At 44.1% G+C, this 17,494-nt stretch overlaps 1 protein-coding gene across 1 annotated transcript; it reads left to right on the forward strand.

Moving 5' to 3' along the window:
• The first annotated feature begins 1,109 nt into the window (after nucleotides 1-1,109).
• TMEM158 (transmembrane protein 158) lies at nucleotides 1,110-4,206 on the forward strand. The gene has a single exon (XM_071735865.1). It carries the CDS (start codon nucleotides 1,338-1,340, stop codon nucleotides 2,340-2,342), a length of 1,005 nt encoding a protein of 334 aa, XP_071591966.1. The 5' UTR covers nucleotides 1,110-1,337; the 3' UTR covers nucleotides 2,343-4,206.
• Nucleotides 4,207-17,494: the final 13,288 nt, after the last annotated feature.

Below are 17,494 nucleotides of genomic sequence, written 5' to 3' on the forward strand. Positions count from 1 at the left end.
TGGTTTACATGAACTGTTACGTGTACATATGCTTGGGAAATATGAAGTTTTTTATTCCTGTCTCCCTTTTGCAAAAGAGGACTGCAGGGGCAGAGAATACAGTCCCAGTTCTGGATGCTCGCCAGGAAAATGTAACTCTATCCCCAGTTTCTGCCCAAGGTAAAAGCAAAGAAGTGCTCATCATTTCTGCCACCCAGTTCTGTCCTTCCCCGGGGCTCCAAAAGGCAACACAGCAAGCCTCAGCCCGTGTCAAGAGTAATACTAGAGCCAGCACAGGGTCATGAAACAAGATGAAGTATCTAGCTTGATCGTGAACTATCACGCTCACGAAGTAGCCTTTCGAAAAACACAGCCAAGTCTCACATCTTGGTAGCTTTTTGTGCTCCCTGTAATAAGCTTCCACTTTTAAATCTTGGCTAAAGGGGCAGACTCTGCCCGTCCACGGGATGCCTTGCGCCTCAGCCCACATCGGGCTGAGGGAGCAGCTCCTGGGGCTGAGCCGAGCAGCGCTGGAAGGGGTCAGCTGCTGCACCCCATCTGACAGCTCAAACTCTCTTCCTACACGCTTCCCTCATCCTTCTCTCCCTTCCCGTAAAGTCGAAATAAAAACGTGTACTTTTTTACCAGTCGGTTCCTGGATGCTCTTCCCCTAACTGCGACCCCCAAACACCACTCTCAGGCGGCGGCGGGCGGGCACTGCCCACGGCCGTGCTTTCCCTCGCCCCTTTCCCCCGAGAAGGGACCGGTGACTGCCATGGGAGCTCCCCACAGCCGCTCTCTCGGCCGGGAGAGGTGGGACCCAGCGGGCCCTGGGCGATGCCCGCCGCTCCGGGGAACCTCGCAGGGACCGCGGCGGAACTGGGACGGGTGTATGTGTCTCATCTCCCCTCGTCAAAGGCAGCACAGCAGAGTGATCCCCGCCTGAAGGGAGAGAAGCGGTCTCCGCCCGTCGGTGCCCCCCGGGGAGTGCGGCGGTGCTGGTGCGGGGGGGCCGCTGGGTTGCCGCGGGGTGGGGACGCCCGGACGGCACCTCCGGGCACAGCAGCGGGGCCGGCCGGGCACACGGCTCCTCCCGCCGGGGAGCTGCCGGGCCGGGCCGAGGGCGGAGAAGGCGGGGAAGGGGGGAGCCGCTGCCGTCACCGAAGGCTCCCGGCTCGCCCGCTTGGCCGCCGCGGCAGCCCCAGCCCCGCTCCCACCCCCTCGCCTGCCCCCACCCTCTTTGCCTTTCTCTCGCTCTCTCGGCGAGAGCAGTGTGCCTCCCTTCGCAGATGGCAGGCGGCAGCGCCATGCAGCCTCCCGTTCCTCCTCCTCCTCCTCTCCGGCTCTAAGTCAATGCCATGCTGCCGCTGCTCCTCCCGGCACTGCTGGCCGCCTGCCTGCCTCCCTGCCAGGGCTGGAGCCCCTCGGCGGCTGCCAGCGGGCAGGAGGAGCCGGAGCAGGAGCTCTTCTTGCCCCCCGTCAACTCCTCCTCCCGCTCCTTGTCCAGCCTCGAGATGGACCTCGACGGGGCAGCAAGCAAGGAGGAAGGCAGCACCACCAGCCCGGGCACGCCGGCTGCCGCTAGCCAAGAACCTTTCCCTTCGGCTCCCACCTCTTCCGGGCAGCAGCACCAGCAGCGTCCTCAGCCGCAGGGGCAGCCTCAGCCCGCCGAGGACCCGCACTGCAATATCAGCGTGCAGCGGCAGATGCTGAGTTCGCTGCTGGTGCGCTGGAGCCGCCCGCTGGGCATCCAGTGCGACCTCCTGCTCTTCTCCACTAACAGCCACGGCCGGGCCTTCTTCTCCGCCGCCTTCCACCGGGTGGGACCGCCGCTGCTCATCGAGCACCTGGGGCTGGCGGCCGGGGGCCCTCAGCAGGACCTGCGCCTCTGCGTGGGCTGCAGCTGGGTGCGGGGCAGGCGGGTCGGGCGCCTGCGGGGCGCCGCGCCCCAGACCGCGGCAGCCGCTCCCGCCGCCGCCGCCTCCTCCTCCTCCTCCTCATCATCATCATCATCATCCTCCTCTTCCTCCTCCTCTTCTTCGCTCTCCTACCCGCCGGCGGCGGAGCCCAGCCAGTATTGGTTGCAAGGGGAGCCGCTGAATTTCTGCTGCCTGGATTTCAGCCTGGAGGAGCTGAAGGGGGAGCCGGGCTGGCGGATGAACCGCAAGCCCATCGAGTCTACCCTGGTGGCTTGTTTCATGACTTTGGTTATCATCGTGTGGAGCGTGGCCGCCCTCATCTGGCCGGTCCCCATCATCGCCGGCTTCCTGCCCAACGGCATGGAGCAGCGCCGGAGCACCTCGGCCGGTACCGGCACCACCACCACCACCACCGCCACCGCCGCCGCCGCCGCCGCCAAGTAGCCTCTCCCGGTGATTTACCCCCCTTTCTCTTCGTCGTGTAGTGTGGAGGGATGCGGGAAGGCCGCCTCCCGCCGGGCCGGACTCTGCCGCGTTTTCCTTGTTTAAGAAGTGTCGGGGACGCCGCCGTCCCGGGTTAGCGTGGGGTGCGGGCGGCCGCCTCAAGGTCCGTCCCGTCCTGAGGGGGGCAAACCCATCTTGGGTGGAGCGGGGCCCATCCTGATGGGGGCAAACCCGCCCTGAGGGGAGCGGGACCGTCTTGAGGGGAGTGGGTCCATCCTGAGGAGAGCGGGTCCATCCTGAGGGGGGCGGGTCCACCTTGAGGGGAGCGGGGCTGCCCTGAGAGGGCATCACCCGCCCTGAGGCGAACAGTGCTGCCCGAAGGCGAGCAGCCCCGCCTCGTCGCCGCGGAGACAACCAAATCCTCTGTGCTCGTTTTATATGTTTAATACGCGTTTTAAACAAACCTTTTAGTAAAGAAAAATAATAAAATATACATAATAAGAAAAGAAAGAAAAAAAAAAAAAAAAAAAAGAAGAAGAAAGGAAAAGCCCCCTCCCGCCCTCCCCCACAAGAATCAGCACAGGAAATAAAAGACCCTCTCAAGTGCATTCATTGTAGTTGGAGTAGCTTTCTTTTGTATATTAATACAGTTGGAGTCGGTTTTTTCTTTATTTACGGAAAGAGTTCTTTTTAGCAGGATCGAAAACTGATGCAGTTTATATATATTGTTATTGCTGAAGCGGAACTTCAATGAACCTTTTACACTGTATTTCCCAGTTGAGATAGTGTGTATTTAATATTGTAGCACTGTGTTATTTGGCTTTTAATACAGAGGTTTTTTTTTTCTGTAGCCACTGTAGCCTTTTGTTGGTCTGTTTTTGCTATGGGGAAATGGAGGGGTTGGCTGATTTTCCCATCTGCAAATGGGCTGCGAAGCTCCTTTCCCTGGGAGATGGTATTACTGATGGTGGTGGTAGAAAAAGGGGAATCCCAAACAGTTTTGGAATGGTATTGGTCCTGTCCTTACAGTAGATCTAGGTATATATGCCTGCATCAGGGTGGGGTGGGATGGGCATCATGTCTTTGCCGGAGACCCTCCAAGAGAATTTATTTAGCACTACTCCACAGAATGCAGCTTCTTCCTTGGATTGAGGTCGGGAGTTTTTTGTCCTGAGAAGAAAAGGCCCACTCATTGAGATATGATAAAAGCAGCCCAGGGGCAAGTCTCGGACTTCAACAAAGTGCATTCCTCAAAACCAGCCTAGATGCAGCATAACTGTTGAAAATATGGTAATATTGTATCCCTCTTTCATGTACTGGACCTCAGGGTTGCTCACAGAAAGTCTGTGAGGTGAAGAGAAGGCAGGAGGTGGTGGTCCAGAACTCCATGATGGCTGCCACTGTGCAAGGAAAAAAGATTTGCAAGATTTCTTCTTTCTTGTTAAAACTGACAGCTGTATAGCCTGAAATACCATTTGTTCCAACCATATACTTCCAACTGTTGAGCCTTATAAGAAGTTGTTTCATTTGCCTTAGCTGTGATTAGTCCAGCTGAAGTCTCTAAAACCAAAAAGTGAACTAAGTGAGGAAGATTTGCTGTAGGAAGTCTCATTCCTTTATCAACATCAATGTATTTAACTTGTTAGAGACATGTGAACTCACTTGGGGCTAATTTGATGTATTTGTAATGGTTTTTTTCCTATGTTTGGTGGAAATGGATGAAAGTCTGGAATAACTGAATTCTTAAGGTTCCTATTTTTTTAGTTGAGAGTGAAATAAGCTAAATGCATGCTCTATATGTGATCTGGAAAACACACAGAGAGAAAGAGATTGAAAACCAGAAATAAATCCAGATTTTAAAATATTCCATGTTACGGGGCTATCTCTACACCCACTTTTTCTTCTGTTGATGTTAATACACACACTCACTTGAGTAAATGTTACAGTAGTGTTATCTTCAGAAAGCAGAGGATCCAGTCACTGTGAGAAATGTTCATTTGACCTGTTAATCCAAAGGGCACCTTCCCCGATATGCTCAGTTTACTGAGCCCCACTTTCCTTTCCTTGATGTGAAAAACAAAGTGTCATTTCCACCTTGTGCCAGTTCTTCTGCCCAGAAATGGGACATATTAGAGAGCAGTTACTTGCCCATAGTGTCCCATGTGGCAGAGGAGCATCTTCATACTGGAAGGCAAGGCTAGCAAGAGAACATGAGGCTAATGTTATAACTCTCCTGAAAGAGAACTGCTCTGCATACAGAAAAACCCTCAGAAGAGTTGCCGTGCTAGAAAATAATTTCTTCTCTTGAATGAGGTACATTTAGGCAGAGAGATAAGGACTTCTTTTGGAAGTTTTGCTGGCTTTGTAGTGTACAGTGCATAGTAGTTCCAGTGATACAGGAAGCCTGTGCTTAAACTCAAAGTTGGAATCTCTTTTTTGCTTATATTAATTTCACCAGTGATGTGCCATTGTTTGTTGGTTTTTTTTTTCTTTCTTGAAATGGATCAACATAAGCAAGATAATGGAGTTACTCTCTGAAAAACTCAGCTTCGGTTATTAAATGTTTTTGGGTTTTTTTTATTTATTTGCAGTTCTTATAGGCACCTACCAAGAACAGTGAAGCTGGTACAGAATGCTTTTGGGGTTTGTCTCCTAACTTCAATTAATACCAGCTTGAATAAAAGCTCTGTGAACCCCCTGTGTCATAATCAGAATTTTTTGCTCCTTCACTTAAAAAGTGTGACAGAAGAGAGAAATTTGGTTATACTTCTTCTATAAATAACCTTGTCAGTGGAGCTGCTATTAAAAAACTGCTAAAATCTGCACTATTAAAAACACAAGGATGGCATTAAAAAAACAAACCAAAACAAAACAGAAAGCAAAAGGCAAATCTTATCCAGAATACAATTCCATCCAAAAATATGGAACATTTTCAGGGAATGCTGATCGCAGCTACAAAGAGCAAAGAGCAGTTCTGAGTTACTGAAGGTGCTGCCTTAGATCATGGTAAATACTGGGGTAAGCCTGTTCCCTTTGGAGAGAGAGGGCAGTCTGTGTTCTGTGCACACAAATTCCCTGGTGTACGGAGTTTAGCATAGACCTCCCTCTCTGAATCTTTGGGTTTGGGTGAGGTGGCAACAGGGTTTCTCATATAAAGAACAGAGTGGAAAAGTGCTACACAGACCATGAACTTTATTCAGTGACTAATACATCTAGCGCCAGTAATCCTGCCTCCATAGCTGTGGCTGCTACTCTGGCTCTAAGTATATTTTTTGAGTAACAAAAGGCACACACAGCTCTCACCTGCATCCATGGGAATTTCATCTGAGTTAAACCCTAAAGGTAAAGCCCAAAGCAATGTGAAACAATACATCTCCACACCATCTAGTTTTAGATTTCAGCCTGAGACATCCAAGTGTCTGTTCTCTTTTTCTCCGGCAGTGAAGTTTCATTGCCTCTTTACTGAGGATGATACTAAACCATTTTTATTTATTTGGATTTATTTTTAAGACCAGTTTATAGCAGGGTCAGTGCAGAAGCAGGATTACTCATCATATATAATCCTTCATCTACTCAGGGAGGGCACATACATGCATATATTCATACATCTATTAATATATGTACGTACATCTATATATGAGGACCTACTGTGTACAATAGAAACTCAAAACAAAAGGGTAAAGAAGGATGGCAAGAAACAAATAATGCTGAACAAGTAATACTAGTTTTTCTTTACTAACCATTGTTAGACTGAATTTCCTGGTAAGTTACCCTGACTTCATTTATGTGCATGTGTGTGTTGGAAATCAAGTGATGCCTAGAAACAGATTTCTCTATTTCCTTTTGATGTAATTAAGCATATTACAGTTGTTTTTTTTTTTTTTTTTTTTTCCCCCAGGAACTCCCTCTAGAGAGAGATTCAGTTTTAGGAGGTACCAGGCTTGTATGCTTGTGTTAGAGTGGCACATTTTTTACTGTATATTCAGAGCTCAGAACTGGATGTCTCTCCCACCCATACTTGTTTGGTTTTGGTTTATAGATATATTAGAAGCAGAAATACACAGATAAACATGTAGTCTTGCTGTTATTTGATGCCACATTGATTCCCATAATGAAAATATGAAAATGTAGTACAGTAGAATAATAATAATTATATATCAGGTAAGCATACCCTTGTTCCATAGTTTTTCAGTAATTAAGGGCCAGTTTGTATGTCAGGAGGCATGTGGATATAGGGGGCAAAACTGCCATACTTGGATAAACATGAGAACTGTTATTTAATCAGGGCTTAGTTCACCAGTGCTTCTGATGATTAATATAATTGCAACAGCAGTACTATTTGTGCAGTTAGTATTACTCAAAATGAGTAAGGGCTACTGAACCAGGCCCTAAAATTACTAATTAAAAACCTTACTTGGCTGAGTAAGTATTATTCATTGTCACCTCGGCTTGCTGAATAAAAATATCTCCAGGGCTGATATTACTTGATTCCAGGGGCTGAAAAATAGTTAAGTGAAATGAAATTTTGTATGACTAAACATCAGATAATCTCTTTAAAGATGTATTTCTAAATATAAAAGTATGTATTACATTCTTGTTCCTCTCTGGTTTTTATGCACATAGCTTATAAATCCAAAGCCAGGATTTCTAAGTCCAGTGTAGGGCACTGCTAGTTCAGAAATTAATGTTTTTGAAGCTAGTGTGTGAAAATGCCAGTTATTTTTTAAAGAGTTTTACTGATTAAATGTAATTTTTTCCAACATATTCCAGGGAAAGGCCTCGATTTTTCAAACACATTCTTAATTATTCTGAGGATATACGCAAATATCAAATCCCAAATGTATTCAAATTTCAAAATGTAAAAACTATTTTTAACCAGCAACTGATTTTTAAAAGCATATTTTTAAATAAAAACATTGGTTTCCATTTTTACCCTCAGAAGAACATTTCGACGAAGAGCAAAAGTGTTACCTTGCCAAGTGCTTTTGCGGGGGAAAAAGAAATACTTTTTGCTCCATATTTTTTGTATGATACATAGCTATGATCTAATCATAGTGTTCTCTTCTGTGATTTGGAATGGATCACAGCTTGTGACAGGTAAGGAGCCACATTTCCTTCCTTCATAATAGTTCTGGTTAAATAAGTCGTTCAAAACAACTGGGATGAAAAGGGTAGCTTACCCCATTTGGTTTGTTTATGTTCTATTATGACAAGGGAGAAAGCAGCCTGGTACAAAAACTGGGATATTAAAGATGCCTACTGGAAATCTCTGATGGTATCTAGTTAGATTTGTGGCCAGGCTAAATCCCACAATCCAAACATCTTCCAAGTTTTACCAAGTTTGGATTTATAAGCAAGTTCAGGAGTTTCATCATCTATATGACAGAGAAATCTCTGGATCTGCATGTTGGGAAAGCCAGAGTCTAAAACCTTAGCTCTTGTTTTTGCTTTCATGTTATCTCAACAGGTTACCAAAATCAGAGCAAAACTGGAAAATACAAATATCCTATGAAATGCTGTTTCTGCATGTTTGACTCATTCTTAGCTTTTGTAGAAAAATATCAGATTAATGAGACATGAATTGGAGATCAGTGCTGTTCTGAGGAAGTTAATTCACTGGTAACATGAAGTTAAATTCTATTTTTGTTCCTTTAAGGTGAGATTTCCTAGAAGCAGTGGGACCTTTCCTTGTTGGTGTCATTTGGGGTGTTGCTAGGCAATGCAAAGTGGTTAAAATGGAGATATAGAAGAGGAGCATGAAGGAATAAAGGGAACAAAAGATGCAGAAAGAGTATAGAAAAGAGTGAAAGTACCAGCACTTTCTGCAAATAAGTTGTGAAGTATCAGCTGGGAAAAAGACAGCAATTAAGATAAAAGAGAAGAAAGAAAGCTGACAGAAGATGAATTAGGAACTTGGTTCTATACTTCAGTCAATCGTGGTTTTCAGTGTTTTGCTTGAATAACTGATTCCTGTGTTTGCCAAATTGCAAAAATAGTGGCCTGGGAAGGAATAGAAGGCTCAAGAAAAATTAGGAGTGGAACCATACTGTAAATAAAAAGAAAAAAAAATCACTCCTCATGTTGTTGGGAACGGAACAATGAAATGGCAAGGCACTCTCTTGCATATGCTACCTACTCTGGTTTTGTTTCAGGTGTTCTTTGGGGTTTTAAGGAGCTTGCTATAAGTTGTATTTAGAGAATGGATAGGGTTCTTCAATCATATATTTCTTTTATCCATGTAAAATACGTATTTGTCATTGTGCAGCACAAGAATGTTAATCAGAACTGTATTAAAGCTTTTCACCTGAACTGAAGTAATGATGGTGTGACTGCATCTCCCAGGCTGGGCCACGGCTGCTGCTGAGTCTCCGTGCTGGTATGCTCTTCAGAGCATTCTGATCTGTACTGCCAATACCCTCTCACTTGTTGAAGACTGCCAACTGAATCTTCCTTTCTTCTCCCTACCTTCACTGTCTCCCAAGCTTCACTCCCTTTTTTTTCTTCTGTGATTGAAAATAATCATTCTTAAGATTTGTTCCTTCTTACTTACAATCTCCCTCCCTCCTTCCCTCCCTCTCTCCCTCCTCTCTCTTTTTCTTTCTCTCTTTCTTTCTTTCTTTCTTTCTTTCTTTCTTTCTTTCTTTCTTTCTTTCTTTCTTTCTTTCTTTCTTTCTTTCTTTCTTTCTTTCTTTCTTTCTTTCTTTCTTTCTTTCTTTCTTTCTTTCTTTCTTTCTTTCTTCTCTTTCTTTCTTTTCTTTTTTTCTTTCTTTCTTTCTTTCTTTATTTCTTTCTTTCTTTTCTTTCTTTCTTTCTTTCTTTCTTCTTCTTCTTTCTTTCTTCTTTCTTTCTTTCTTCTTTCTTTCTTTCTTTCTTCTTTCTTTCCCTTCTTTCCTTCTTCTTTCTTTCTTTCTTCTTTTCTTTCTTTCTTTTCTTTCTTTCTTTCTCTTTCTTTCTTTCTTTCTTCTTTCTTTCTTTCTTTCTTTCTTTCTTTCTTTCTTCTTTCTTTCTTCTTTCTTTTCTTTCTTTCTTTCTTTCTTTTTTCTTTCTTTTTTCTTTCTTTCTTTCTTTCTTTCTTTTCTTCTTTCTTTCTTTCTTTCTTTCTTTCTTTCTTTCTTTCTTTCTTTCTTTCTTTCTTTCTTTCTTTCTCTTCTCTTCTCTTCTCTTCTCTTCTCTTCTCTTCTCTTCTCTTCTCTTCTCTTCTCTTCTCTTCTCTTCTCTTCTCTTCTCTTCTCTTCTCTTCTCTTCTCTTCTTTTCTTTTCTTTTCTTTTCTTTTCTTTTCTTTTCTTTTCTTTCTTTTCTTTTCTTTTTCTCAAAGTCCTTTCTCTGAACAGCCCTCCACTCATGGATTGTAGGGCATGCCAGCCTTCCCACATATCCTTGACTGCAAAGTCAGAGTATGTCTCCTCCTGCCTTCTGTTCTAACTGAGAGCAGGTGCCTAACAGTTTGTCAAAGCTCTGCACAGCCAGAGAAGCAACAATCTCACTCAGGAATGGATCAGTGTTTGAAGTTACGCTCAGATCAGGTGTGCAACCACTGGAACAAAACCATCCCTTTTCCGCTAAATCTTGGCTTCTGCAGAAATTGAAGTTCCTGGATGGAAAAACTTGTATAGGCAGAGGCCCTGGTAGATATTTCAGGTGCTGCAGATATCTCAGTAGCATTCCAGCTCCACCAGTAGCTGCCTGAGTGGCCAGGCAGCCCTGCTTCTCTAAGATGATAAATATGTGCAGCTCATGCTTGAGCCTGCTAGTGCTCAAGCCTGCTGAAAATAACATGTCACTCCATGTCTCTTTAGCTGTGGAGGAAATAATACTTTACCCTTCTCATACTGGCAGTGAAAGGTTTAATGAGCTAAATCCTGCATGGTGTTTTGTCCATGTAAAGCGCAATAAAACTGTAAAACCTGAACATGATTAGATTCCTACTCTGTTCTTCTTCACATTTAATGGCATGATTTGAATCTTGTTTTGTTAAATTAAGGTATTCTGCACAATTTTGTCCACAATTTAGCCAGGCAATAGCTGTATTCTGGAAATGCTTTTCCCATTGAAAGGTGCTGCTGTGAGCTGGTATATTAAAAACAAATCATTACTAAGTGATGAATGTTACTGGAAGAGATTCTCATTAATCCAAAAGTACATGAAAGAATCCCCCAAGGTGTAAGAAATACTTTCTAGGAGGTGAATATATGAAAAAATTCGTGTGGAAGTAGCTGGTGAAGATTTAATCATGGGGTTATTTTATTTCTTTTCTTGCACTGCACGTCTCATCACATTTTCCTTAGGGAATGTGAGCTGTGCCTAATTATGCCAGCAATGTAGCTGCTTCTAAATGGAGACTGGAAACTACTTTCTCCAGGCAATACTTACTATGAATTCTTGAGATTTTTTTCATTTCCTCCAGGACATGTAAAGCACTTAACAATGCAGGGTCACATCATTTTCTTAACCCAGAGAAACCCACTTTTGAGGTATGATGTTTACCTCACAGTGTGTCTAAAGCAACCTTTCAACACCCCAACCCTTCCCAGGGACAGGGATGCCTCATATCACCCCAACCCCCATGATCTAGTCATAGGATAATTTCAGGACTAGGATCAGGAAGACAGAGGTTGTATCCCTCTGTGGTCTACCCTAGTCACATACCAGCTTTCCTTCTGTCCTAGAAGCACAATGATGATGGGAATAGATTTACATGAGGCCCATGCAAGTGACAATTTTTCAGTTTGTTATGGCTGTACTGGTAGCAATTTCTGGAGAGGACCACTGGCAGCAGACCTCTTGTTCCTCTTGCCCTCAGTTGATGGTAGTCCATGCCAGTGGCACACTCCATACCTATAAATTCTTTGCAGGTACATGTGGGACAGCTATGGGAAATCACTTTCACAATTTAGGAAACAAATGAGGTTTTTGCCTGAAAGCCATTTCAAGCAGAAAAAATCTTTTACTGAACTATTCAGGAGTACATGACACTGGACAAGCCATGTACTGATTCCTCTAATGTATAATCAGAAACCCTTTTAGTGTGCTTTATTAGATTTTTCAGAGTTTGACTAGGAATTGCTGTCGATACTGCCTCGGGAGCACCCCTTTCCCATGCATATAAAACGTAATTCCATAGGCTTTGCTGTAGCCACCCTGCTGTGAGAGTGGATTGCCCATGACAAAACTAATCCTCCAAAATGTCTCTTACTTACTTATCTCCAGTTCTGAAGCAGAGCCTCGTATCCTCTGCCCATTAGATTGCCAACATGACACACAGAGGCACCAGCCCATCCTGGGTTAAGACAGAAGAAGACATCTCTTATTTTCCTCCTACATCTGCAATGTTTCATTCCCGTGACAATTCTGAGTTCCCTGAATTCATCTGGTGAGATGGGGAATCTGGTGCTGCCCGACGCAGACTGAAATGCCGTAGGTGGAACGGGTCAGAGAGATTTACTCTCCTCCCACACATGAAGTACAGAGAGAAAACACCACTGGTTAATCTGTTTTCCTACATGTGCAGGGCACAGCAAAGCAGGAATCAGTGGCTTTACCCACGTAAGAAAAACAGCTCCCCTGAAGCAGACTCTGAACAAACCAGTTCTTCAAAAACAAAACCCAAGAACCATTTTCTGTGCATTTTTCTCCTGCTAATTGCCATGAGAACAGCCCCAGACTAACTGTGATTGGAAGATTTTTACCATAGTGACAGGACCATTTAAAAAAATTCCCATTTAATTTCATCAAATGATGTGTGATTCAGCAGATACCTGCACTATCTTTAGTATCTTCATGGTTATCAAGTTGCCTCTACTGATATCTTTCTTGTTACATATAAAAAAATAGTGAGCAACCCATGATGATTAATAATGTTAATGACATTTCTGACCAGAAACCCAATTAAAATCTCAGTTAATTCCCTTTGACAATGATATCAAGAGAGTTCTTAATCTGGAAAGCTTGATCAAAGAATAAATACATATCTTTAAATGTACATCTCTTTATATGTATTTAAATATCAAAATCCTAAATGATGGTAACTACAGGTTGACTGTAGCAACAGAAAGCATTCACAGCAAGCTCCCAAGCATGTTTTGCCTGCTACTACTTGGCAAATAACAGCTATGCTTAGCTACTTCCTAACACCTCCCAACCCTGCATTTACAGTAAAACCAATTACTTGTGACAGTGTGCATAAAATATTTTTTGAGTTACTACTCTGAGTTCCTGAATGATGCAAGCATACTTTATCTACCAATAAACCTGATTTTAAAAGGTTCAAAATGTTATTTTCCTTTGACCATCTTAATTTTCTTGCCTTTAATTCTTACAACTGTTGTACTCTCTGACTTTTCTCAGTATGCTTGGAGTTGTGGTGACTTAGGAAGCAGTGTAATTCATGAGCAATTCAGCAAAAACTTGCTACAGGCAATACTAATCCTTCTCTAGGCTTGGAGTTAGCACAGAAACGGAGGCGGCTGGAGGTTTCTTGCACTGCTTGCTGGAAAGCGTGGAGCATGACTTCATAAAAGAATCCAATGTTTGCTGCAGTAATTTTAAGAAATTGATCTTTATTAATCAATTCAAAGCACTGAGCAGTCAGTCTGGAAAAATCATAAGGAGAGGAGGATGCATCAAGTCCTCTGTTTTTAATTTAATCTTTGGCAGTTGTTAAATTTGATGAATTTAATAAATGTATTGCAGGGAGGAAGTTTCTACATTACTGTAAATCCTACCTGTAAATCTTCATCCAATAATGAGTTAGTTGTTCAGAGAACTGGAACACAGGGGTTTGATCAATTCAGAGAAATCATATAAAAAATATATGTGCTGAAAGACTAGATCACATGAAGAGGACTTCTGACAGAAAATACCACACAACAGCACAGCTTTGTTTTAAGTATTGCATTTTGACTCACCCCACAGCACAGAATCATAAAATCACAGAATGGTTTGGGTTCAAACGGGCCTGAAAGATCATCTAGTTCCAACCTCCCTGCCATGTGCAGGGACACCTCCTACTAGACCGAGTTGTCTTGTCACTCCCTGCCCTTGTAAAAAGTCCATCTCCAGCTTTCCTGTAGGCCCAGTTCAGTAACTGGGAGGCTGCTCTAAGGTCACCCTGGAGCCTTCTACAGGCTGCACAGCTCCAGCTCTCTCAGCCTGCCTTGATAGGAGAGGTTCTCCAGCCCTCTGAACATCTTTGTGCTCCTCCGCTGGACTGACTCCAGCAGGTCCATGGCCTACAGCCTTAGGGCACATTTCCATGAGCCATGGACATGTGTCCATGGAGCAAACAGCTGGAGCAAACCTAAGAAGCTGCTTTCCTTTTGTTGCTGCTTGGTGAGAGCTACCACCTTGTGCTAGCATGACTGTTGGTGTGAGTGCTACTTCAGAAAAGCAAAATCACCACGTCTTCAGGCTGGCCTTCAGAGGCACTTGGAGCTACCCTGACAGATTATAGTTTCAATATGCTCTGTCATGCTTACTTCACTTTTATTTTTCTCCATTCTTGAAGGTAGCTGCCCAGGGACTGCCTCGGGTGTTTAGCAAATGTTAATCAATAAAACAAAGTCTTCATTTTGTAAGCTGGTAGTGGCAGCCAGGATTTTTAAAAAGCATGTCCATCAAGTAAGATTTTCTGCAGTTGTTTGCACCTTAAGGTGCCGTGCAAATGAAATACAAGTGCCATGAGTGAAGGGCATTTATGTTGATATTGCCTGTTCTAGCACTGTGGGCTTCTTGCATCTTCAAAGTTGCACACTTCCTTAGTTTTCTCCATAAGTGATTTGGCTTCTAGACCCACCATAATTATGATGCTTTCCTCTTTTCATTGGCCTGTGTATCAGAGTACTCTGAGCACAATGGTTTTGAGTAAGAATATATTCCTGTCACGTATTTTGTAGCATATCCTGAATTTTCTTTTCTCCTGATGAAACATGAAGACAAAATAAACCAACTGTTGTTCTCACAGAGGAATCCATTACTGGCCAAGACTGAAACTGCAACTAGCACTGTAACGTGGGCTTTGTTTGTCCCTGAAGATCTGAGTGACTTGCAGTAACACGACTGGTGTTTGAATTCAGCATTGCCTTTGGTAACAGTCTCTGTGCACAGCTGTTTGTGTTTCATATCACTAATAACCAGATATTGTGTCTAATAAGGTTAAGCTTATCTGTACATGATACAGAAAATGGCATTTTAAAAAACAAGCTATGTCTTTTCTTAAAGGTCAAAGTTGTAATCAGAGTACCTTCTGCATATTAAGAAAAGCAGAAAAAAATATTGTAAAAATGTATGAGATGGATAGCAAAAGCATGTCTTTGAATAATAACTGGAGGAAGGATTAATGAAAACTGGGCCTCTGTAATGAACTATATGGTGTCAGAATGGTGACATGATTCACATAGAATTGGCCATGACAGGAGGGGGGTGTAGACAGTGTACGACTTCACTCCAGTGCTCGCAAACATTAGCATGAGTACTTTGTGGTACAAACTTCAACAAAACCATTCCAACATGCTGTAGGCACAATTCAGCAGCTGAGGCTGTGACCAGGAACTGTTGCGGCGAGCCTTCTCTCGGGGACACGGCTCTTTCCAGAGCTCTCTTGTCTTCCCTCTCCTCAGGCGTCTTCTTCTCTTGTCTTCTTCTGCTTCTGGGAGCATGCCTTTTATTTTGCCCTTCAGCCCTGCCCATTTCCGGCTGGGGCAGGCCCTAATCATTGGGCACAGCTGGGCCTAAGCTCCCAGTTCATTATCGGCGACACCTGAGGACTTGTGGTTCTCTACACTTCCCCCCTTTTTGTTGTTTGTTGAAAAATAAACTTAATAATTTAAACATTTCATTATTTTTCAACATTTTTAACATTTCATTTTCAAACATTTCAATAATTTAAACATTTAAACACTTCATTATTCTTAACATTTCATTTTCAATAATTTAACATTTCATTATTTTTCAACATTTTTCATTACTTTTTTAAACATTTCATTATTTTTCAACATTTTTTCGCCTATTTTTTTGAGGAGGGAAAATTTGGGCTCTTTAGCCTCTGTTAGCAGGAGATGAGGTCTTAAAACACCAGCTCAGTTTTCGCTGGTACTCGGCACCTCGGGATGCCTATCCATGCAGAGGCTTCTCCGAGCATTCAGCGCACCAGTCTTATCGCGTGTCCCTAGGGCTCCGTTTCAGGACCGCACTGTCGCGTGTCCCTGGGGGCTCCGTTTCAGGACCGCATCGCGTGTCCCTGGGAGGCTCCGTTTCAGGACTGCACTGACTTGATGCGCACTCAGAGCTCCGCTTCAGCTTCAGCATTCCTTGGGTTTGAGTTCCACGCGCCAACTCGCTGCGCCTTTCGAGCCTCACTCTTCTCTCCTGGCTAGCTCGCCATTCCGGGCTGTTGTATCTTGCCGTGCTGGGCTTCTATTCCGAGCTCTACACGCCGCCTACAGCATTTAAACTTAGCCTTGTGGAGCTTTTCTCGTGGTTGCGTTTTTGGAGCTCTTTATAGAGCGTCCCGCACCATCGTAGTAGCTCCGTCTGACGTGGTTGCGTATTTCGAAGCTCTTTATATCGCCTTCCGCATTTAAGCCAGGCTTTGTAGAGCTTCCCGCAACCAACGTGGTCGTGTAGAGCTTCTTATATTACCTCAGCATTCACGGCTGCTATTGTTGCCCGCATTCTCCACCAGATGTTGCGGTGAGCCTTCTCTCAGGGACACAGCTCTTTCCAGAGCTCTCTTGTCTTCCCTCTCCTCAGGCATCTTCCTCTCTTGTCTTCTGCTTCTGGGAGCATGCATTTTATTTTGCCCTTCAGCCCCGCCCATTTCCGGCTGGGGCAGGCCCTAATCATTGGGCACAGCTGGGCCTAAGCTCCCAGTTCATTATCGGCGACACCTGAGGACTTGTGGTTCTCTACAAGGAACCCCACTGAGTTTTCAGCTCTACAGCACCCTTCCACCTTGCCACGGTGCAACACAGAGGCACAGTACCATTGCTGCACTGCTTTGCAAGAGTTCTCTGGCTGGCTCACTCTTCCTCCTCAAAAGTCCGAAGATTTTTGTCTAGCCAAAATGTAGAAGCTTTCTGAGCCCAACCCATGGGTCCCAGGCAGTCAATCTATGGTTGGTCATCAGCTGTCCTTGGGGGCTGCTGGGATGCCCTGACTTTTCTTGGCCTGGCTCTGACCTGCTGTTTTGCTCCAGATTCTTGCTCCTGGTTATTGGATCAGTCTCCTGTTTTTCGGTTCTGTGTGCTCTTCCTCCCTTTGAACCCTTTAGATTAAACCTACATCTCTGTTCTTGACCACCTCATCTCTTCTTGTCTGATCTCTGGCTTCACCCTTCTCTCTTGGATGGAAGCCCATTCTCCTGACTTGACTTTTGGGATTCAATTTAAGTTTTACAGATGGGAAGCTTGGAAGATGGGAGGACTTGTTACTTTAGCACAGACAGCATTTCTCATCCTCATTCTTACTCTTCATAGTGATTCACTTTGGATCTAAGTAAAAGTTAGAAGTTAAAATGAGCAAATAGAAAGATTAGGTAGCCACTGCAACTAAAATGAGTGATTTATCTTAGGGTGAAGTACATTGGAGAAGAATGAGACTGCATATAACCTGTACTGTTAGGGAAAAGACAGGCTCCCAGGCATACAGGTATTCACAAGGCACATCTATATTTGTTCTACAGCGTTGGTGATTTGCTTTAATGGCAGTGTGATTTGTGTTGTAATTACACTGTCTATTAATGCTATCAAACACTGGACTGTGCAACCAGTAGAAATGACTCATTGGAAGGTTAAATAGCAGAAAGGGGATGAAACTGTGCATTCACCGGCCACCCCATTAATGCACAGTGTCGTAAAGTGCCATTAGCATCTCAGTACAGGCAAATAGACTTACCCAAATGAGTTTTATTACCTCATGATGTGTGTGCTTTAGCCTGCAAACCAAATCAGGGTGCTGGCTCTTACTCTGCTGGCAGCAGAGCTGTGTCTTGCCCTGCTCTGCTGACTGCTTTGAGCCCCACAAAGCTGGGCTGCCCGTGGCAGTGCCCCACATGTGGCTGTGTGGCTCTGCTGTCCACCCCATAGACCTTACTTACTTTCCCATGATCACCAGTGGCATCCTGTTTCCAAGACAGCAAGAACAGTTAGGCCAGTAA

The sequence above is a fragment of the Heliangelus exortis genome, chromosome 2 (genome assembly GCF_036169615.1).
Source record: "Heliangelus exortis chromosome 2, bHelExo1.hap1, whole genome shotgun sequence".
In the NCBI taxonomy this organism is placed as follows: Eukaryota; Metazoa; Chordata; class Aves; order Apodiformes; family Trochilidae; genus Heliangelus; species Heliangelus exortis.